This window comes from Panulirus ornatus, chromosome 11 (assembly GCF_036320965.1).
Source record: "Panulirus ornatus isolate Po-2019 chromosome 11, ASM3632096v1, whole genome shotgun sequence".
Classification (NCBI taxonomy): Eukaryota; Metazoa; Arthropoda; class Malacostraca; order Decapoda; family Palinuridae; genus Panulirus; species Panulirus ornatus.
In genome coordinates, this window is record NC_092234.1 from 1,716,565 (window position 1) to 1,741,632 (window position 25,068).

General features: G+C 43.2%; 1 protein-coding gene across 1 annotated transcript in view; it reads left to right on the plus strand.

Moving 5' to 3' along the window:
* The window catches only part of LOC139751177 (WD repeat-containing protein 11-like), a 147,431-nt gene that overhangs the window by 92,966 nt on the left and 29,397 nt on the right, over nt 1-25,068 (plus strand). Inside the window, exons 19-20 of the mRNA XM_071666300.1 lie at nt 23,324-23,588; nt 23,989-24,158. Of these exons, the coding sequence (XP_071522401.1) occupies nt 23,324-23,588; nt 23,989-24,158 (435 nt within the window). The remainder of the gene's footprint in view (nt 1-23,323; nt 23,589-23,988; nt 24,159-25,068) is intronic.

Sequence of the window (25,068 nt, forward strand, 5' to 3'; positions counted from 1 at the left end):
GGTTCTGTGGGGCCTAGATGTGGAAAGGGAGCTGTGGTTTAGTTGCATTACACATGACAGCTAGGGACTGAGAGTGAACAAATGTGGCCTTTGTTGTCTTTTCCAAGCGCTACCTCATGCGCATGTGTGGGGAGAGGGTGCCATTTCAAAAGTAGTGGGGTGGCAACGGGAATGGATGAAGGTAGCAATTATGTGACAGCGACAAAGCAAAATAATATGATAAATAAATACTTGAATAAGAGCAAGGTTATTAGATACAGTAGGGTTGAGGGTCAAGTCAATTGGGAGGTGAGTTTGAATGGAGAAAAACTGGAGGAAGTGAAGTGTTTTAGATATCTGGGAGTGGATCTGGCAGCGGATGGAACCATGGAAGCGGAAGTGGATCATAGGGTGGGGGAGGGGGCGAAAATTCTGGGGGCCTTGAAGAATGTGTGGAAGTCGAGAACATTATCTCGGAAAGCAAAAATGGGTATGTTTGAAGGAATAGTGGTTCCAACAATGTTGTATGGTTGCGAGGCGTGGGCTATGGATAGAGTTGTGCGCAGGAGGATGGATGTGCTGGAAATGAGATGTTTGAGGACAATGTGTGGTGTGAGGTGGTGTGATCGAGTGAGTAACGTAAGGGTAAGAGAGATGTGTGGAAATAAAAAGAGCGTGGTTGAGAGAGCAGAAGAGGGTGTTTTGAAGTGGTTTGGGCACATGGAGAGAATGAGTGAGGAAAGATTGACCAAGAGGATATATGTGTTGGAGGTGGAGGGAACGAGGAGAAGAGGGAGACCAAATTGGAGGTGGAAAGATGGAGTGAAAAAGATTTTGTGTGATCGGGGCCTGAACATGCAGGAGGGTGAAAGGAGGGCAAGGAATAGAGTGAATTGGAGCGATGTGGTATACCGGGGTTGACGTGCTGTCAGTGGATTGAATCATGGCATGTGAAGCATCTGGGGTAAACCATGGAAAGCTGTGTAGGTATGTATATTTGTGTGTGGACGTATGTATATACATGTGTATGGGGGGGGTTGGGCCGTTTCTTTCGTCTGTTTCCTTGCGCTACCTCGCAAACGCGGGAGACAGCGACAAAGTATTATTATTATTTTTTATTATAATAAAAAAAAAAATACTTCTATTCTATTCTAATTTGCTTTGTCGCTGTCTCCCGCGTTAGCGAGGTAGCGCAAGGAAACAGACGAAAGAATGGCCCAACCCACCCACATACAAATGTGTATACATACATGTCCACACACACAAATATACATACCTATACATCTCAACGTATACATATATATACACACACAGACATATACAAATATACACATGTACATAATTCATACTGTCTGTCTTTATACATGACCATCGCCACCTCGCCACACATGAAATAACAACCCCCTCCCCACTCATGTGTGCGAGGTAGCGCTAGGAAAAGACAACAAAGGCCCCATTCGTTCACACTCAGTCTCTAGCTGTCATATAATAATGCATCAAAACCACAGCTCCCTTCCCACATCCAGACCCCACAGAACTTTCCATGGTTTACCCCAGACGCTTCGCATGCCCTGGTTCAATCCATTGACAGCACATCGACTCCAGTATACCACATCGTTCCAATTCACTCTATTCCTTGCACGCCTTTCACCCTCCTGCATGTTCAGACCCCGATCACTCAAAATCTTTTTCACTCCATCTTTCCACCTCCAATTTGGTCTCCCACTTCTCGTTCCCTCCACCTCTGACACATATATCCTCTTGGTCAATCTTTCCTCACTCATTCTCTCCATGTGACCAAACCATTTCAAAACACCCTCTTCTACTCTCTCAACCACACTCTTTTTATTACCACACATCTCTCTTACCCTATTATTACTTACTCGATCAAACCACCTCACACCACATATTGTCTTCAAACATCTCATTTCCAGCACATCCACCCTCCTCCTCACACCTCTATCCATAGCCCACGCCTCGCGACCATACAATATTGTTTGAACCACTATTCCTTCAAACACCCATTTTTGCTTTCCGAGATAATGTTCTCGACTTCCACACATTCTTCAAGGCTCCCAGAATTTTCGCCCCCTCCCCCACCCTATGATTCACTTCCGCTTCCATGGTTCCATCCGCTGCCAAGTCCACTCCCAGATATCTAAAACACTTCACTTCCTCTAGTTTTTCTCCATTCAAACTTACCTCCCAATTGACTTGACCCTCAACCCTACTGTACCTAATAACCTTGCTCTTATTCACATTTACTCTCAACTTTCTTCTTTCACATTCTTTACCAAACTCAGTCACCAGCTTCTGCAGTTTCTCACATGAATCAGCCACCAGCGCTGTATCATCAGCAAACAACAACTAGACTCACTTCCCAAGCTCTCTCATCCACAACAGACTGCAAATTTGCCCCGTTTTCCAAAACTCTTGCATTCACCTCCCTAACAACCCCATCCATAAACAAATTAAACAACCATGGAGACATCACACACCCCTGCCGCAAACCTACATTCACTGAGAACCAATCACTTTCCTCTCTTCCTACACGTACACATGCCTTACATCCTCGATAGAAACTTTTCACTGCTTCTAACAACTTGACTCCCACACCATATATTCTTAATACCTTCCACAGAGCACCTCTATCAACTCTATCATATGCCTTCTCCAGATCCATAAATGCTACGCACAAATCCATTTGCTTTTCTAAGTATTTCTCACATACATTCTTCAAAGCAAACACCTGATCCACACATCCTCAACCACTTCTGAAACCACACTGCTCTTCCCCAATCTGATGCTCTGTACATGCCTTCAACCTCTCAATCAATACCCTCCAATATAATTTACCAGGAATACTCAACAAACTTATACCTCTTTAATTTGAGCACTCACTCTTATCCCCTTTGCCTTTGTACAATGGCACTATGCAAGCATTACGCCAATCTTCAGGCACCTCACCATGAATCATTTATATTTATTTTATTATACTTTGTTGCTGTCTCCCGCGTTTGCGAGGTAGCGCAAGGAAACAGACGAAAGAAATGCCCCCCCCCCCCATACACATGTATATACATACGTCCACACACGCAAATATACATACCTACACAGCTTTCCATGGTTTACCCCAGACGCTTCACATGCCTTGATTCAATCCACTGACAGCACGTCAACCCTGGTATACCACATCGCTCCAATTCACTCTATTCCTTGCCCTCCTTTCACCCTCCTGCATGTTCAGGCCCCGATCACACAAAATCTTTTTAACTCCATCTTTCCACCTCCAATTTGGTCTCCCTCTTCTCCTTGTTCCCTCCACCTCCGACACATATATCCTCTTGGTCAATCTTTCCTCACTCATTCTCTCCATGTGCCCAAACCACTTCAAAACACCCTCTTCTGCTCTCTCAACCACGCTCTTTTTATTTCCACACATCTCTCTTACCCTTACGTTACTCACTCGATCAAACCACCTCACACCACACATTGTCCTCAAACATCTCATTTCCAGCACATCCATCCTCCTGCGAACAACTCTATCCATAGCCCACGCCTCGCAACCATACAACATTGTTGGAACCACTATTCCTTCAAACGTACCCATTTTTGCTTTCCGAGATAATGTTCTCGACTTCCACACATTCTTCAAGGCCCCCAGAATTTTCGCCCCCTCCCCCACCCTATGATCCACTTCTACTTCCATGGTTCCATCCGCTGCCAGATCCACTCCCAGATATCTAAAACACTTCACTTCCTCCAGTTTTTCTCCATTCAAACTCACCTCCCAATTGACTTGACCCTCAACCCTACTGTACCTAATAACCTTGCTCTTATTCACATTTACTCTTAACTTTCTTCTTCCACACACTTTACCAAACTCAGTCACCAGCTTCTGCAGTTTCTCACATGAATCAGCCACCAGTGCTGTATCATCAGCGAACAACAACTGACTCACTTCCCAAGCTCTCTCATCCCCAACAGACTTCATACTTGCCCCTCTCTCCAAAACTCTTGCATTTACCTCCCTAACAACCCCATCCATAAACAAATTAAACAACCATGGAGACATCACACACCCCTGCCGCAAACCTACATTCACTGAGAACCAATCACTTTCCTCTCTTCCTACACGTACACATGCCTTACATCCTCAATAAAAACTTTTCACTGCTTCTAACAACTTGCCTCCCACACCATATATTCTTAATACCTTCCACAGAGCATCTCTATCAACTCTATCATATGCCTTCTCCAGATCCATAAATGCTACATACAAATCCATTTGCTTTTCTAAGTATTTCTTACATACATTCTTCAAAGCAAACACCTGATCCACACATGCTCTACCACTTCTGAAACCACACTGCTCTTCCCCAATCTGATGCTCTGTACATGCCTTCACCCTCTCAATCAATACCCTCCCATATAATTTACCAGGAATACTCAACAAACTTATACCTCTGTAATTTGAGCACTCACTCTTATCCCCTTTGCCTTTGTACAATGGCACTATGCACGCATTCCGCCAATCCTCAGGCACCTCACCATGAGTCATACATACATTAAATAAGCTTACCAACCAGTCAACAATACAGTCACCCCCTTTTTTAATAAATTCCACTGCAATACCATCCAAACCTGCTGCCTTGCCGGCTTTCATCTTCCGCAAAGCTTTCACTACCTCTTCTCTGTTTACCAAATCATTTTCCCTAACCCTCTCACTTTGCACTCCACCTCGACCAAAACACCCTATATCTGCCACTCTATCGTCAAACACATTCAACAAACCTTCAAAATACTCACTCCATCTCCTTCTCACATCACCACTACTTGTTATCACCTCCCCATTAGCCCCCTTCACTGAAGTTCCCATTTGCTCCCTTGTCTTACGCACTTTATTTACCTCCTTCCAAAACAGCTTTTTATTCTCTCTAAAATTTAATGATACTCTCTCACCCCAACTCTCATTTGCCCTCTTTTTCACCTCTTGCACCTTTTTCTTGACCTCCTGCCTCTTTCTTTTATACATCTCCCACTCATTTGCATTTTTTCCCTGCAAAAATCGTCCAAATGCCTCTCTCTTCTCTTTCACTAATAATCTTACTTCTTTATCCCACCACTCACTACCCCTAATCAACCCACCTCCCACGCTTCTCATGCCAAAAGCATATTTTGCGCAAGCCATCACTGCTTCCCTAAATACATCCCATTCCTCCCCCACTCCCCTTACCTCCTTTGTTCTCACCTTTTTCCACTCTGGACTCAGTCTCTCTTGGTACTTCCTCACACAAGTCTCCTTCCCAAGCTCACTTACTCTCACCACTCTCTTCACCCCAACATTCTCTCTTCTTTTCTGAAAACCCCTACAAATCTTCACCTTCGCCTCCACAAGATAATGATCAGACATCCCTCCAGTTGCACCCCTCAACACATTAACATCCAAAAGTCTCTCTTTCGCGCGCCTATCAATTAACACGTAATCCAATAATGCTCTCTGGCCATCTCTCCTACTTACATTACTATACTTATGTATATCTCGCTTTTTAAACCAGGTATTCCCAATCATCAGTCCTTTTTCAGCACATAAATCTACAAGCTCTTCACCATTTCCATTTACAACACTGAACACCCCATGTATACCATGTATACTATATTATTATTTTGCTTTGTCGCTGTCTCCTGCATTTGTGAGGTAGCGCAAGGAAACAGACAAAAGAATGGCCCAACCCACCCACATACACATGTATATATATATACACGTCCACACACGCAAATATACATACCTATACATCTCAATGTACACATATATTTACACATGCAGACATATACATATATACACATGTACATAATTCGTTCTGTCTGCCTCTATTTATTTCCATCGCCACCTCGCCACACATGGATTAACAACCCCCTTCCCCCTCATGTGTGCGAGGTAGCGCTAGGAAAAGACTACGAAGGCCCCATTCATTCACACTCAGTCTCTAGCTGTCATGTAATAATGCACCGATACCACAGCTCCCTTTCCACATCCAGGCCCCACAGAACTTTCCCTGGTTTACCCCTGACGCTTCACATGCCGTGGTTCAATCCATTGACAGCACGTCGACCCCGATATACCACATCGTTCCAATTCACTCTATTCCATGCACGCCTTTCACCCTCCTGCATGTTCAGGCCCCGATCACTCAAAATCTTTTTCACTCCATCTTTCCACCTCCAATTTGGTCTCCCACTTCTCCTCGTTCCCTCCACCTCTGACACATATATCCTCTTGGTCAATCTTTCCTCACTCATTCTCTCCATGTGACCAAACCATTTCAAAACACCCTCTTCTGCTCTCTCAACCACACTCTTTATTTCCACACATCTCTCTTACCCTTACGTTACTTACTCGATCAAACTACCTCACACCACATATTGTCCTCAAACATCTCATTTCCAGGACATCCACTCTCCTGCGCACAACTCTATCCATAGCCCACGCCTCGCAACCATACAACATTGTTGGAACCACTATTCCTTCAAACATACATATATACACGTGTACATATTCATACATGCTGCTTTCATCCATTCCCATCGCCAACCCACCACACATAAAATGGCTAAACTCTTTTTATTACCTTACATTTCTCCCTGGGGATAGGGGAGAAAGAATACATCCCACGCATTCCTCACGTGTTGTAGAAGGCGACTAAAGGGGATGGGAGTGGGGGGCTGGAAACCCTCCCCTCCTTGTATTTTAACTTTCTAAAAGGGGAAACAGAAGGAGTCACTTGGGCAGTGCTTATCCTCCTCGAAGGCTCAGATTGGAGTGTCTAAATGCGTGTGGATTTAACCAAAATGAGAAAAGAGGAGAGATAGATAGTATGTTTAAGGAAAGGAACCTGGATGTTTTGGCTCTGAGTGAAATGAAGCTCAAGGGTAAAGGGGAAGAGTGGTTTGGGAATTTCTTGGGAGTAAAGTCAGGGGTTAGTAAGAGGACAAGAGCAAGGGAAGGAGTAGCACTACTCCTGAAACAGAGTGGTGGGAGTATGTAATAGAGTGTAAGAAAGTAAACTCTAGATTGATATGGGTAAAACTGAAAGTTGATGGAGAGAGATGGGTGATTATTGGTGCATATGCACCTGGGCATGAGAAGGAAGATCATGAGAGGCAAGTGTTTTGGGTGCCGCTGAATGAGTGTGTCAGTAGTTTTGATGCACGAGACTGGGTTATAGTGATGGGTGACTTGAATGCAAAGGTGAGTAATGTGGCAGTTGAGGGAATAATTGGTGCACATGGGGTGCTCAGTGTTGTAAATGAAAATGGTGAAGAGCTTGTAGATTTATGTGCTGAAAAAGGACTGATGATTGGGAATACCTGGTTTAAAAAGAAAGATTTGCATAAGTATTTGTATGTAAATAGGAGAGATGACCAGAGAGCGTTATTGGATTACGTGTTAATTGATAGGCGCGTGAAAGAGAGACTTTGGGATGTTAATGTGCTGAGAGGTGCAACTGGAGGGATGTCTGATCATTATCTTGTGGAGGCGAAAGTGAAGATTTGTAGAGGTTTTCAGAAAAGAAGAGAGAATGTTGGGGTGAAGAGAGTGGTAAGAGTAAGTGAGCCTGGGAATGAGACTTGTGTGAGGAAGTACCAGGAGGGACTGAGTACAGAATGGAAAAAGGTGAAAACAAAGGAGGTAAGGGGAGTGGGGGAGGAATGGGATGTATTTAGGGAAGCAGTGATGGCTTGCGCAAAAGATGCTTTTGGCATGAGAAGCATGGGAGGTGGGCAGATTAGAAAGTGTAGTGAGTGGTTGGATGAAGAAGTAAGATTATTAGTGAAAGAGAAGAGAGAGGCATATTGAAAATTTTTGCAAGGAAATAATGTAAATGACTGGGATATATATAAAAGAAAGAGGCAAGAGGTCAAGAGAAAGGTGCAAGAGGTGAAAAAGAGGGCAAATGAGAGTTGGGGTGAGAGAGTACCATTAAATTTTAGGGAGAATAAAAAGCTGTTTTGGAAGGAGGTAAATAAAGTGCATAAGACAAGGGAACAAATGGGAACTTCAGTGATGGGAGCTAATGGGGAGGTGATAACAAGTAGTGGTGATGTAAGAAGATGGAGTGAGTATTTTGAAGGTTTGTTGAATGTGTTTGATGATAGAGTTACAGATATAGGGTGTTTTGGTCGAGGTGGTGTGCAAAGTGAGAGGGTTCGGGAGAATGATTTGGTAAACAGAGAAGAGGTAGTAAAAGCTTTGTGGAAGATGAAAGCCGGCAAGGCAGTGGGTGTGGATGGTATTGCAGTGGAATTTATTTAAAAAAGGGGGTGACTGTATTATTGACTGGTTGGTAAGGTTATTTAATGTATGTATGACTCATGGTGAGGTGCCTGAGGATTGGCGGAATGCTTGCATAGTGCCATTGTACAAAGGCAAAGGGGATAAAAATGAGTGCTCAAATTACAGAGGTATAAGTTTGTTGAGCATTCCTGGGAAATTATATGGGAGGGTATTGATTAAGAGGGTGAAGGCATGTACAGAGCATCAGACTGGGGAAGAGCAGTGTGGTTTCAGAAGTGGTAGAGGATGTGTGGATCACGTGTTTGCTTTGAAGAACATATGTGAGAAATACTGAGAGAAACGAATGGATTTGTAAATAGCATTTATGGATCTGGAGAAGGCATATGATAAAGTTGATAGAGATGCTTTGTGGAAGGTATTGAGAGTATATGGAGTGGGAGGTAAGTTGCTAGAAGCAATGAAAAGTTTTTATCAAGGATTTTAAGGCATGTGTACGAGTAGGAAGAGAGGAAAGTGATTGATTCCCAGTGAATGTCAGTTTGCCGCAGGGATGCGTGATGTCTCTATGGTTGTTTAATTTGTTTACGAATGGGCTGTTAGGGAGGTGAATGCAAGAGGTTTGGAGAGAGGGGCAAGAATGCAGTCTGTTGTGGATGAAGGAGCTTGGGAAATGAATCAGTTGTTGTTCGCTGATGATACAGCACTGGTGGCTAATTCAGGTGAGAAACTGCTGAAGCTGGTGACTGAGTTTGGTAAAGTATGTGAAAGAAGAAAGCTGAGAGTAAATGTAAATAAGAGCAAGGTTATTAGGTACAGTAGGGTTGAGGGACAAGTTAATTGGGAGGATAGTTTGAATGGAGAAAACTGGTGGAAGTGAAGTGTTTTATAGATATCCGGGAGTGGGTTTAGCAGCGGATGGAACCATGGAAGCGGAAATGAGTCACAGGGTGGGGGAGGGGGTGAAGGTTCTGGGAGTGTTGAAGAATGTATGGAAGGTGAGAATGTTATCTCAGAGAGCAAAAATGGATATGTTTGAAGGAATAGTTTTTTCAACAATGTTATATGGTTGCTAGGCATGGGCTATAGATAGAGTTGTGTGGAGGAGGGTGGATGTGTTGGAAATGAGATGTTTTAGGACAATATGTGGTGTGAGATGGTTTGATCGAATAAGTAATGAAAGGGTGAGAGAGATGCGTGGTAATGAAAAGATCGTGGTTGAGAGAGCAGAAGAGGGTGTATTGAAATGGTTTGGTCTCATGTAGAGAATGAGTGAGGAAAGATTGACAAAGAGAATATGTGTGTCAGAGATGGAAGGAACGAGGAGTAGTGGAATAGCAAATATGGAGGTGGAAGGATGGGGTGAAAAAAATTTTGAGCAATTGGGGCCTGAACATACAGGAGGCTGAAAGGCGGGCAAGGAATAGAGTGACTTGGAACAATGTTGTTTACCGGGGTCAACATGCTGTCAATGGATTAAACCAAGGCATATGAAGCATCTTGGGTAAATCAAGGAAGGTTCTGTGGGGCCTAGATGTGGAAAGGGAGCTGTGGTTTAGTTGCATTACACATGACAGCTAGGGACTGAGAGTGAACAAATGTGGCCTTTGTTGTCTTTTCCAAGCGCTACCTCATGCGCATGTGTGGGGAGAGGGTGCCATTTCAAAAGTAGTGGGGTGGCAACGGGAATGGATGAAGGTAGCAATTATGTGACAGCGACAAAGCAAAATAATATGATAAATAAATACTTGAATAAGAGCAAGGTTATTAGATACAGTAGGGTTGAGGGTCAAGTCAATTGGGAGGTGAGTTTGAATGGAGAAAAACTGGAGGAAGTGAAGTGTTTTAGATATCTGGGAGTGGATCTGGCAGCGGATGGAACCATGGAAGCGGAAGTGGATCATAGGGTGGGGGAGGGGGCGAAAATTCTGGGGGCCTTGAAGAATGTGTGGAAGTCGAGAACATTATCTCGGAAAGCAAAAATGGGTATGTTTGAAGGAATAGTGGTTCCAACAATGTTGTATGGTTGCGAGGCGTGGGCTATGGATAGAGTTGTGCGCAGGAGGATGGATGTGCTGGAAATGAGATGTTTGAGGACAATGTGTGGTGTGAGGTGGTGTGATCGAGTGAGTAACGTAAGGGTAAGAGAGATGTGTGGAAATAAAAAGAGCGTGGTTGAGAGAGCAGAAGAGGGTGTTTTGAAGTGGTTTGGGCACATGGAGAGAATGAGTGAGGAAAGATTGACCAAGAGGATATATGTGTTGGAGGTGGAGGGAACGAGGAGAAGAGGGAGACCAAATTGGAGGTGGAAAGATGGAGTGAAAAAGATTTTGTGTGATCGGGGCCTGAACATGCAGGAGGGTGAAAGGAGGGCAAGGAATAGAGTGAATTGGAGCGATGTGGTATACCGGGGTTGACGTGCTGTCAGTGGATTGAATCATGGCATGTGAAGCATCTGGGGTAAACCATGGAAAGCTGTGTAGGTATGTATATTTGTGTGTGGACGTATGTATATACATGTGTATGGGGGGGGTTGGGCCGTTTCTTTCGTCTGTTTCCTTGCGCTACCTCGCAAACGCGGGAGACAGCGACAAAGTATTATTATTATTTTTTATTATAATAAAAAAAAAAATACTTCTATTCTATTCTAATTTGCTTTGTCGCTGTCTCCCGCGTTAGCGAGGTAGCGCAAGGAAACAGACGAAAGAATGGCCCAACCCACCCACATACAAATGTGTATACATACATGTCCACACACACAAATATACATACCTATACATCTCAACGTATACATATATATACACACACAGACATATACAAATATACACATGTACATAATTCATACTGTCTGTCTTTATACATGACCATCGCCACCTCGCCACACATGAAATAACAACCCCCTCCCCACTCATGTGTGCGAGGTAGCGCTAGGAAAAGACAACAAAGGCCCCATTCGTTCACACTCAGTCTCTAGCTGTCATATAATAATGCATCAAAACCACAGCTCCCTTCCCACATCCAGACCCCACAGAACTTTCCATGGTTTACCCCAGACGCTTCGCATGCCCTGGTTCAATCCATTGACAGCACATCGACTCCAGTATACCACATCGTTCCAATTCACTCTATTCCTTGCACGCCTTTCACCCTCCTGCATGTTCAGACCCCGATCACTCAAAATCTTTTTCACTCCATCTTTCCACCTCCAATTTGGTCTCCCACTTCTCGTTCCCTCCACCTCTGACACATATATCCTCTTGGTCAATCTTTCCTCACTCATTCTCTCCATGTGACCAAACCATTTCAAAACACCCTCTTCTACTCTCTCAACCACACTCTTTTTATTACCACACATCTCTCTTACCCTATTATTACTTACTCGATCAAACCACCTCACACCACATATTGTCTTCAAACATCTCATTTCCAGCACATCCACCCTCCTCCTCACACCTCTATCCATAGCCCACGCCTCGCGACCATACAATATTGTTTGAACCACTATTCCTTCAAACACCCATTTTTGCTTTCCGAGATAATGTTCTCGACTTCCACACATTCTTCAAGGCTCCCAGAATTTTCGCCCCCTCCCCCACCCTATGATTCACTTCCGCTTCCATGGTTCCATCCGCTGCCAAGTCCACTCCCAGATATCTAAAACACTTCACTTCCTCTAGTTTTTCTCCATTCAAACTTACCTCCCAATTGACTTGACCCTCAACCCTACTGTACCTAATAACCTTGCTCTTATTCACATTTACTCTCAACTTTCTTCTTTCACATTCTTTACCAAACTCAGTCACCAGCTTCTGCAGTTTCTCACATGAATCAGCCACCAGCGCTGTATCATCAGCAAACAACAACTAGACTCACTTCCCAAGCTCTCTCATCCACAACAGACTGCAAATTTGCCCCGTTTTCCAAAACTCTTGCATTCACCTCCCTAACAACCCCATCCATAAACAAATTAAACAACCATGGAGACATCACACACCCCTGCCGCAAACCTACATTCACTGAGAACCAATCACTTTCCTCTCTTCCTACACGTACACATGCCTTACATCCTCGATAGAAACTTTTCACTGCTTCTAACAACTTGACTCCCACACCATATATTCTTAATACCTTCCACAGAGCACCTCTATCAACTCTATCATATGCCTTCTCCAGATCCATAAATGCTACGCACAAATCCATTTGCTTTTCTAAGTATTTCTCACATACATTCTTCAAAGCAAACACCTGATCCACACATCCTCAACCACTTCTGAAACCACACTGCTCTTCCCCAATCTGATGCTCTGTACATGCCTTCAACCTCTCAATCAATACCCTCCAATATAATTTACCAGGAATACTCAACAAACTTATACCTCTTTAATTTGAGCACTCACTCTTATCCCCTTTGCCTTTGTACAATGGCACTATGCAAGCATTACGCCAATCTTCAGGCACCTCACCATGAATCATTTATATTTATTTTATTATACTTTGTTGCTGTCTCCCGCGTTTGCGAGGTAGCGCAAGGAAACAGACGAAAGAAATGCCCCCCCCCCCATACACATGTATATACATACGTCCACACACGCAAATATACATACCTACACAGCTTTCCATGGTTTACCCCAGACGCTTCACATGCCTTGATTCAATCCACTGACAGCACGTCAACCCTGGTATACCACATCGCTCCAATTCACTCTATTCCTTGCCCTCCTTTCACCCTCCTGCATGTTCAGGCCCCGATCACACAAAATCTTTTTAACTCCATCTTTCCACCTCCAATTTGGTCTCCCTCTTCTCCTTGTTCCCTCCACCTCCGACACATATATCCTCTTGGTCAATCTTTCCTCACTCATCTCTCCATGTGCCCAAACCACTTCAAAACACCCTCTTCTGCTCTCTCAACCACGCTCTTTTTATTTCCACACATCTCTCTTACCCTTACGTTACTCACTCGATCAAACCACCTCACACCACACATTGTCCTCAAACATCTCATTTCCAGCACATCCATCCTCCTGCGAACAACTCTATCCATAGCCCACGCCTCGCAACCATACAACATTGTTGGAACCACTATTCCTTCAAACGTACCCATTTTTGCTTTCCGAGATAATGTTCTCGACTTCCACACATTCTTCAAGGCCCCCAGAATTTTCGCCCCCTCCCCCACCCTATGATCCACTTCTACTTCCATGGTTCCATCCGCTGCCAGATCCACTCCCAGATATCTAAAACACTTCACTTCCTCCAGTTTTTCTCCATTCAAACTCACCTCCCAATTGACTTGACCCTCAACCCTACTGTACCTAATAACCTTGCTCTTATTCACATTTACTCTTAACTTTCTTCTTCCACACACTTTACCAAACTCAGTCACCAGCTTCTGCAGTTTCTCACATGAATCAGCCACCAGTGCTGTATCATCAGCGAACAACAACTGACTCACTTCCCAAGCTCTCTCATCCCCAACAGACTTCATACTTGCCCCTCTCTCCAAAACTCTTGCATTTACCTCCCTAACAACCCCATCCATAAACAAATTAAACAACCATGGAGACATCACACACCCCTGCCGCAAACCTACATTCACTGAGAACCAATCACTTTCCTCTCTTCCTACACGTACACATGCCTTACATCCTCAATAAAAACTTTTCACTGCTTCTAACAACTTGCCTCCCACACCATATATTCTTAATACCTTCCACAGAGCATCTCTATCAACTCTATCATATGCCTTCTCCAGATCCATAAATGCTACATACAAATCCATTTGCTTTTCTAAGTATTTCTTACATACATTCTTCAAAGCAAACACCTGATCCACACATGCTCTACCACTTCTGAAACCACACTGCTCTTCCCCAATCTGATGCTCTGTACATGCCTTCACCCTCTCAATCAATACCCTCCCATATAATTTACCAGGAATACTCAACAAACTTATACCTCTGTAATTTGAGCACTCACTCTTATCCCCTTTGCCTTTGTACAATGGCACTATGCACGCATTCCGCCAATCCTCAGGCACCTCACCATGAGTCATACATACATTAAATAAGCTTACCAACCAGTCAACAATACAGTCACCCCCTTTTTTAATAAATTCCACTGCAATACCATCCAAACCTGCTGCCTTGCCGGCTTTCATCTTCCGCAAAGCTTTCACTACCTCTTCTCTGTTTACCAAATCATTTTCCCTAACCCTCTCACTTTGCACTCCACCTCGACCAAAACACCCTATATCTGCCACTCTATCGTCAAACACATTCAACAAACCTTCAAAATACTCACTCCATCTCCTTCTCACATCACCACTACTTGTTATCACCTCCCCATTAGCCCCCTTCACTGAAGTTCCCATTTGCTCCCTTGTCTTACGCACTTTATTTACCTCCTTCCAAAACAGCTTTTTATTCTCTCTAAAATTTAATGATACTCTCTCACCCCAACTCTCATTTGCCCTCTTTTTCACCTCTTGCACCTTTTTCTTGACCTCCTGCCTCTTTCTTTTATACATCTCCCACTCATTTGCATTTTTTCCCTGCAAAAATCGTCCAAATGCCTCTCTCTTCTCTTTCACTAATAATCTTACTTCTTTATCCCACCACTCACTACCCCTAATCAACCCACCTCCCACGCTTCTCATGCCAAAAGCATATTTTGCGCAAGCCATCACTGCTTCCCTAAATACATCCCATTCCTCCCCCACTCCCCTTACCTCCTTTGTTCTCACCTTTTTCCACTCTGGACTCAGTCTCTCTTGGTACTTCCTCACACAAGTCTCCTTCCCAAGCTCACTTACTCTCACCACTCTCTTCACCCCAACATTCTCTCTTCTTTTCTGAAAACCCCTACAAATCTTCACCTTCGCCTCCACAAGATAATGATCAGACATCCCTCCAGTTGCACCCCTCAACACATTAACATCCAAAAGTCTCTCTTTCGCGCGCCTATCAATTAACACGTAATCCAATAATGCTCTCTGGCCATCTCTCCTACTTACATTACTATACTTATGTATATCTCGCTTTTTAAACCAGGTATTCCCAATCATCAGTCCTTTTTCAGCACATAAATCTACAAGCTCTTCACCATTTCCATTTACAACACTGAACACCCCATGTATACCATGTATACTATATTATTATTTTGCTTTGTCGCTGTCTCCTGCATTTGTGAGGTAGCGCAAGGAAACAGACAAAAGAATGGCCCAACCCACCCACATACACATGTATATATATATACACGTCCACACACGCAAATATACATACCTATACATCTCAATGTACACATATATTTACACATGCAGACATATACATATATACACATGTACATAATTCGTTCTGTCTGCCTCTATTTATTTCCATCGCCACCTCGCCACACATGGATTAACAACCCCCTTCCCCCTCATGTGTGCGAGGTAGCGCTAGGAAAAGACTACGAAGGCCCCATTCATTCACACTCAGTCTCTAGCTGTCATGTAATAATGCACCGATACCACAGCTCCCTTTCCACATCCAGGCCCCACAGAACTTTCCCTGGTTTACCCCTGACGCTTCACATGCCGTGGTTCAATCCATTGACAGCACGTCGACCCCGATATACCACATCGTTCCAATTCACTCTATTCCATGCACGCCTTTCACCCTCCTGCATGTTCAGGCCCCGATCACTCAAAATCTTTTTCACTCCATCTTTCCACCTCCAATTTGGTCTCCCACTTCTCCTCGTTCCCTCCACCTCTGACACATATATCCTCTTGGTCAATCTTTCCTCACTCATTCTCTCCATGTGACCAAACCATTTCAAAACACCCTCTTCTGCTCTCTCAACCACACTCTTTATTTCCACACATCTCTCTTACCCTTACGTTACTTACTCGATCAAACTACCTCACACCACATATTGTCCTCAAACATCTCATTTCCAGGACATCCACTCTCCTGCGCACAACTCTATCCATAGCCCACGCCTCGCAACCATACAACATTGTTGGAACCACTATTCCTTCAAACATACATATATACACGTGTACATATTCATACATGCTGCTTTCATCCATTCCCATCGCCAACCCACCACACATAAAATGGCTAAACTCTTTTTATTACCTTACATTTCTCCCTGGGGATAGGGGAGAAAGAATACATCCCACGCATTCCTCACGTGTTGTAGAAGGCGACTAAAGGGGATGGGAGTGGGGGGCTGGAAACCCTCCCCTCCTTGTATTTTAACTTTCTAAAAGGGGAAACAGAAGGAGTCACTTGGGCAGTGCTTATCCTCCTCGAAGGCTCAGATTGGAGTGTCTAAATGCGTGTGGATTTAACCAAAATGAGAAAAGAGGAGAGATAGATAGTATGTTTAAGGAAAGGAACCTGGATGTTTTGGCTCTGAGTGAAATGAAGCTCAAGGGTAAAGGGGAAGAGTGGTTTGGGAATTTCTTGGGAGTAAAGTCAGGGGTTAGTAAGAGGACAAGAGCAAGGGAAGGAGTAGCACTACTCCTGAAACAGAGTGGTGGGAGTATGTAATAGAGTGTAAGAAAGTAAACTCTAGATTGATATGGGTAAAACTGAAAGTTGATGGAGAGAGATGGGTGATTATTGGTGCATATGCACCTGGGCATGAGAAGGAAGATCATGAGAGGCAAGTGTTTTGGGTGCCGCTGAATGAGTGTGTCAGTAGTTTTGATGCACGAGACTGGGTTATAGTGATGGGTGACTTGAATGCAAAGGTGAGTAATGTGGCAGTTGAGGGAATAATTGGTGCACATGGGGTGCTCAGTGTTGTAAATGAAAATGGTGAAGAGCTTGTAGATTTATGTGCTGAAAAAGGACTGATGATTGGGAATACCTGGTTTAAAAAGAAAGATTTGCATAAGTATTTGTATGTAAATAGGAGAGATGACCAGAGAGCGTTATTGGATTACGTGTTAATTGATAGGCGCGTGAAAGAGAGACTTTGGGATGTTAATGTGCTGAGAGGTGCAACTGGAGGGATGTCTGATCATTATCTTGTGGAGGCGAAAGTGAAGATTTGTAGAGGTTTTCAGAAAAGAAGAGAGAATGTTGGGGTGAAGAGAGTGGTAAGAGTAAGTGAGCCTGGGAATGAGACTTGTGTGAGGAAGTACCAGGAGGGACTGAGTACAGAATGGAAAAAGGTGAAAACAAAGGAGGTAAGGGGAGTGGGGGAGGAATGGGATGTATTTAGGGAAGCAGTGATGGCTTGCGCAAAAGATGCTTTTGGCATGAGAAGCATGGGAGGTGGGCAGATTAGAAAGTGTAGTGAGTGGTTGGATGAAGAAGTAAGATTATTAGTGAAAGAGAAGAGAGAGGCATATTGAAAATTTTTGCAAGGAAATAATGTAAATGACTGGGATATATATAAAAGAAAGAGGCAAGAGGTCAAGAGAAAGGTGCAAGAGGTGAAAAAGAGGGCAAATGAGAGTTGGGGTGAGAGAGTACCATTAAATTTTAGGGAGAATAAAAAGCTGTTTTGGAAGGAGGTAAATAAAGTGCATAAGACAAGGGAACAAATGGGAACTTCAGTGATGGGAGCTAATGGGGAGGTGATAACAAGTAGTGGTGATGTAAGAAGATGGAGTGAGTATTTTGAAGGTTTGTTGAATGTGTTTGATGATAGAGTTACAGATATAGGGTGTTTTGGTCGAGGTGGTGTGCAAAGTGAGAGGGTTCGGGAGAATGATTTGGTAAACAGAGAAGAGGTAGTAAAAGCTTTGTGGAAGATGAAAGCCGGCAAGGCAGTGGGTGTGGATGGTATTGCAGTGGAATTTATTTAAAAAAGGGGGTGACTGTATTATTGACTGGTTGGTAAGGTTATTTAATGTATGTATGACTCATGGTGAGGTGCCTGAGGATTGGCGGAATGCTTGCATAGTGCCATTGTACAAAGGCAAAGGGGATAAAAATGAGTGCTCAAATTACAGAGGTATAAGTTTGTTGAGCATTCCTGGGAAATTATATGGGAGGGTATTGATTAAGAGGGTGAAGGCATGTACAGAGCATCAGACTGGGGAAGAGCAGTGTGGTTTCAGAAGTGGTAGAGGATGTGTGGATCACGTGTTTGCTTTGAGGAATGTATGTGAGAAATACTTAGAAAAGCAAATGGATTTGCATGTAGCATTTATGAGTCTGGAGAAGGCATATGACAGAGTTGATAGAGATGCTCTGTGGAAGGTATTAAGAATATATGGTGTTGGAGTCAAGTTGTTAGAAGCAGTGAAAAGTTTCTATCGAGGATGTAAGGCATGTGTACGTGTAGGAAGAGAGGAAAGTGATTGGTTCTCAGTGAATGTTGGCTTGCGGCAGGAGTGCGTGACGTCTTCATGGTTGTTTGATTTGTTTATGGATGGGGTTGTTAGGGAAGTGAATGCAAGAGTTTTGGAAAGAGGAGCAAGTATGCAGTCTGTTGTGGATGAGAGAGCTTGGGAAGTGAGTCTAGTTGTTGTTCGCTGATGACCCAGCGCTGGTGGCTGATGTGTGAGAAACTGCAGAAGCTGGTGACTGAGTTTGGTTAAGTGTGTGAAAGAAGAAAGTTGAGAGTAAATGTGAATAAGAGCAAGGTTATTAGGTACAGTGGGGTTGAGGGTCAAGTCATTTGGGAGGTAAGTTTGAATGGAGAAAAACTGGAGGAGGTGAAGTGTTTCAGATATCTGGGAGTGGATTTGGCAGCGGATGGAACCATGGAAGCGGAAGTGAATCACAGGGTGGGGGACAGGGGCAAAAGTTCTAGGAGCGTTGAAGAATGTGTGGAAGTCGTGAACATTATCTCGGAAAGCAAAAATAGGTATGTTTGAAGGAATAGTGGTTCCAACAAAGTTATATGGTTGCGAGGTGTGGGCTATAGATAGAGTTGTGTGGAGGAGGGTGGATGTGCTGGAAATGAGATGTTTAAGGACAATGTGTGGTGCGAGGTGGTTTGATCGAGTATGTAATAATAGGGTAAGAGAGATGTGTGGTAATGAAAAATTGTGTTTGAGAGAGCAGAAGAGGGTGTTTTGAAATGGTTTGGTCACATGGAGAGAATGAGTGAGGAAAGATTGACCAAAAGGATATATGTGTTAGAGGTGGAGGGAACGAGGAGAAGTAGGAGACCAAATTGGAGATGGGAAGATGGTGTGAAAAAGATTTTGAGTGATCGGGGCCTGAACATGCAGGAGGGTGAAAGGCGTGCAAGGAATAGAGTGAATTGGAACAATGTGGTATACCAGGGTCAACATGCTGTCAATGGATTGAACCAGGGCATGTGAAGCGTCTGGGGTAAACCATGGAAAGTTGTGTGGGGCCTGGATGTAGAAAGTGATCTGTGGTTTCAGTGCATTATACATGAGAGCTAGAGACTGATTGTGAATGAATGTGGCCTTTGTTGTCTTTTCCTAGCGCTACCTCGCGCACATGCGGGGGGAGGGGGTTGCTATTTCATGTGTGGTGGGGTGGCGATGGGAAATGAACAAAGGCAGACAGTATGAATTATGTAAATGTGTATATATGTATATGTCTTTGTGTGTATATGTATGTATACATTGAGATGTATTAGTATATATATTTGCGTGTGTGGACGTGTGTGTATATACATGTGTATGTGGGTGGGTTGGGCCATTCTTTTGTCTGTTTACTTGCGTTACCTTGCTAACGCGGGAGACAGCGACAAAGCAAAATAAATAAAATAAATAACATATCTCTTACCCTTTCATTACTTACTCCATGAAACCACCTCACACCACATATTGTCCTCAAACGTCTCATTTCCAACAATCCACCCTGCTTCGCACAACCCTATTTATAGCCCATGCCTCACAACCATATAATATTGTTGGAACCACTATTCCTTCAAACATACCCATTTTTGCTCCAAGATTATGTTCTCACCTTCCACACATTCTTCAACACTCCCAGAAGCTTCAACCCCTCCCCCACCCTGTGACTCACTTCCGTTTCCATGGTTCCATCCCAGCCAAATCCACTCCCAGATATCTAAAACACTTCACTTCCTATAGTTTTTCTCCATTCAGTCTTACCTCCCAGTTTACTTGTCCCTCAACCCTGCTGAACCTAATAACCTTGCTCTTATTCACATTTACTCTCAGCTTTCTTGTTTCACACACTTTACCAAACTCAGTCACCAACTTCTGCAGTTTCTCACCCGAATCAGCCACCAGCGCTGTATCATCAGCGAACAACATCTGACTCACTTCCCAAGCTCTCTCATCCACAACAGACTGCATACTTGCCCCTCTCTCCAAAACTCTTGCATACACCTCTCTAACCACTCCATCCATAAACAAATTAAACAACCATAGAAGCATCATGCACCCCTGTCACAAATCGACATTTACTGGGAACCAGTCACTTTACTCTCTTCCCACCATTACACATGCCTTACATCCTCAATAAGAACTTTTCACTGCTTCTAGCAACTTACCTCCTACACCATATACTCTTAATACATTGCTTAAAGCATCTCTATCAACTCTATCATATGGCTTCTCCAGATCCATAAATGCTACATACAAATCCATCTGTTTTTCTAATTATTTCTCACATACATTCTACAAAGCAAACACCTGATCCACACATCCCCTACCATTTCTGAAACCACACTGCTCTTCCCCAGTCTGATGGTCTGTACATGCCTTGACCTTCTCAATTAATACCCTCTCCTATAATTTCCCAGGAATACTCAACAAACTTATACCTCTGTAATTTGAACACCACCTTTATCCCCTTTGCCTTTGTACAATGGCTCTATGCATGCATTCTGCCAATTCTCAAGCACTTCACCATGAACCATACATACATTGAATATCCTCACCAACCAGTAAACAACATGGTCGCCCCCTTTTTTCATAATTTCCACAGCAATACCATCCAAACCTGCCGCCTTGCTGGCTTTCATCCTTTGCAAAGCTTTCACTACCTCTTCTCTGTTTACCAAATCATTCTCCCTGACCCTCTCAACTTTGCACACCACCTCGACCAATGCACCCTATATCTGCCACTCTATTATCAAACACATTCAACAAACCTTCAAAATACTCACTCCATCTCCCTCTCACCTCACCAGTACTTGTTATTATTGCCTCCCCATTTGCCCCCTTCGCCGATGTTCCCACATATTTATTATACATGAATGATATTATTTATTATACTTAATCGCCGTCATCCATGTTAACGAGGTAGTGCAAGAAAGCAGACAAGGAATGGCCCAACCCATGTACATACCCATGTATATACATAAAGGCCCACACACGCACATATATATTCATATACAATTCAACTTATACATATATATACACAGACATATACATATATACACATGTACATATTCATACTTGCTGCCCTCTTCCATTCACTTTGCCATCCCACCACACATGAAATCGCAAATATATATATTATATGTATTCATTTATTATACTTAACCGCTGTCTCCCGCGTTAGCAAGGTAGCACAAGGAAACTGATGAGGAATGGCCCAACTCACCCACAGACACATGTATATTTGTAAATGCCCATACACACACATATATATACCTATACATTTCACCGTATACATACGTATACATACACAGACATATGCATATATACACATGCACATATCCATACTTGATGCCCTCATCCATTCCCGTTGCCACCCCGCCACACAAGAAATAGCATATCCCCCCAAGTGAGGCAGTGCCAGGAACAGACAAAAAAGGCCATATTCATTCACACTCAGTCTCTAGCTGTCAAGTGTAATGCATCGAAATCACAGCTCCCTATCCACATCCAGGCCCCATAGAACTTTCCTTGGTTTACCCCAGACGTTTCACATGCCTTGGTTCAGTCCACTGACAGTATGTCAATCCTGGTGTACCACATCGTTCCAATTCATTCTATTTCTTACATGCCTCTCACCCTCCTGTATGTTCGGGCCACAATTGCTCAGAATCCTTTTCACTATCCATCCACCTCCAATTTAGTCTCCTGCTTCTCCTTGTTCCCATCACCTCTGACACATATATCCCCTTTGTCAACCTTTGCTCACTCATTCTCTCCTTATGTCCAAACCATTTCAACACACCCTCTTCTGCTCTCTCAACCACACTCTTTTTATAACCACACATCTCTCTTACTTTTCAATACTTACTCCATCAAACCACCTCTTACCACATATTGTCCTCAGACATTTCATTTCCAATACATCCACCTTCCTCCATACAACCCTATCTATAGCCCATGCCTTGCAACCATATAGTATTGTTGGAACCACTATTTCTTCAAACATACCCATTTTTGCTCTCTGAGATAATGTTCTCTCCTTCCACACATTCTTCATTGCATCCAGAACTTTCGCCCCCTCCCCTACCCTGTGACTCACTTCCACTTCCATGGTTCCATTCGTTGCTAAGTCCACTCCCAGATATCTAAAACACTTTACTTCCTCTAGTTTTTTCCATTCAAACTTACATCCCAATTAACTTGTCCCTCAACCCTGCTGAACCTAATAACCCTGTTCTTATTCACATTCACTCTCAACTTTCTTTTTTCACACACTTTTCCAAACTCACTCACCAACTTCTGCAGTCTCTCTTGAATCAGCCACTAGAGCTATATCATAGGTGAACAACAACTGACCCGCTTCCCAGGCCCTCTCATCCCCAACAGACTGCATACTAGCCCCTCACTCCAAAACCTTATATTTGTCTCCCTAACCATCCCATTGATAAGCACATTAAGCAACCATAGAGATATCGCACACCCCTGCCGCAGACCGACATTTACTGGGAACCAATCAGTTTCCTCTTTTCCTACTTGTGCACATGCCTTACATCCTTAGTAAAAACTTTTCACTGCTTCTAGCAACTTACCTTCCACACCATATACTCTTAAAACCTTCCACAAAATATCTCTATCAACCTCTATCATATATCACCATAAACAAAGAGCTTTTAAGAAAATTGTTTTTTTCTAGTTGTGATGTAATCAGTACTACTTCCATGTTTATTTTGTGATTTCCACTCATGTTATGCCCTGCCTTGTTGCAGCATCATGAACTGGAACGTTTAGCCATACACGAGAGCAAGAACCTAGAAGGTGCACAGCGAGCAACTCTTGGCCGCTGTCTTGCTGTGATTGGTGAAAGAGATCGTGCTGTTCGTCTTTTATTGGATGCTGACGCTTCAAACCAGCATTTCTACACAGACTGTTTACGAGCTTGTCTGCTTGCTGCAACCCATCACTCTACTCAGGCTCAGTCAACAATCAAACTCGTGGCCACTAACTTAATTGCAGCTGGAAATATTTGGGAAGGTCAGTAGATTTGAGATGGGACAAAGTAGAAGAGTGTGGAAAGGAATTTCACCACAGTTTGGTCATGTTGAAAGAAAAGGTATGGGGAAAAGGGCTTCAAGCAGTCTTTATTAGTTATCCTTAAGTGTAGAGGAAGAAGTAGATCAGATAAAAGGACTAGATGGCGTACATCTACGAAATGATTATGGATACTTCACAGGATTTAAAGTTTTTTGGCTGCTAAAGCATTGAAAGAACCTTGGACATTGGTGTCTGCTTCAGTAGGAAGTGAATCACTGTAGATAATATTTAGAACTCTTTCATGCATTTCCTTCCTCAGCTGACTATTCCAGTTTATGAATGTGTTAATTAATCTAAACATTGATGTATCAGAATGAGTGCTCATTGATATAATTTTCAGGTGTTGAACTGTTGTGTTTGATTGGCAAGGCTGGCGATGCGTGCCGCTACCTACAGTCTTATGGCCATTGGGAGCAGTCAGTCTGGCTAGCCAAATGTGCCCTTCCTCTACAGGAATCTGTTGATATTCTCAAACGATGGGCTCATCACCTCATCAACTCAGGCAACAAGGTATATCAAGAATATAACAATTTTCTTTGCTACAATATTCACAAGTTTTAAGCCTCATTGGTGTCATTGCTTGTAGTTCATTTAACTCTAGAAGTATCAACCTTTCACCATGCACATTCTTTATGTGGTATAGGCTTGCTGATTATTTGGATGTTAATTTTCTTACTGAGGTCCCTTGCCAACCACTGGGGTTATGTTCCTGAAAGACCTCCCCCCCATGGTTGGCAGAGTCATGGTTGAGAAGGTACAGGGCCTTTGGAAAATGGTTGGTTAGGGGCAGTGACCCTTTACATACATACCTTAAGTCCTGTAATGAAAACTTCAGTGTTAAAAATGTGAAAGGTATACTTCAAGGTGCTTATGCTACAAGAATGAAATAAATTATGTGCAGAACTGTGAGGTAATAATACAATGACAGAATATCACCACAGATGCTGCACTTCTGTACTACTATAAAGCATCCAGCCAGCTGTGCCACACAAAAGACTGTCTTCTTACTTGCCTTAGCAACACAGCCTAGTTATGATACTTGCCTTGCCTCTCTCAAGAAATGTTGGACTGCTGGGCTGGTCCACAAGCAGACTACAGCCTCTTCACACATATCCAATGCACAGATAAAATTTTGATGGTGCCATGGAAAACTATGGATACTCAAAACTTGATGCAGTGGTAAACAGTAGTATAAGTGTGCAATACTCAAAACTGTGACTGGTAAAACTGGTAGGCAAGGGATTTCTGCATTAGTTTGTTATCTCTGAAGTAATTTCATTCATATTGTAGCAGAAAATTTGGACAGTCTCCAAATGATGAAACATAGGTGTTGGGAACTGAACATTGAAAGCTACTTAGTTAAAGTACTTCAGTGATGAATGTGATTTGCATAATGTTTCTCTTATTCTTTCATTCTATA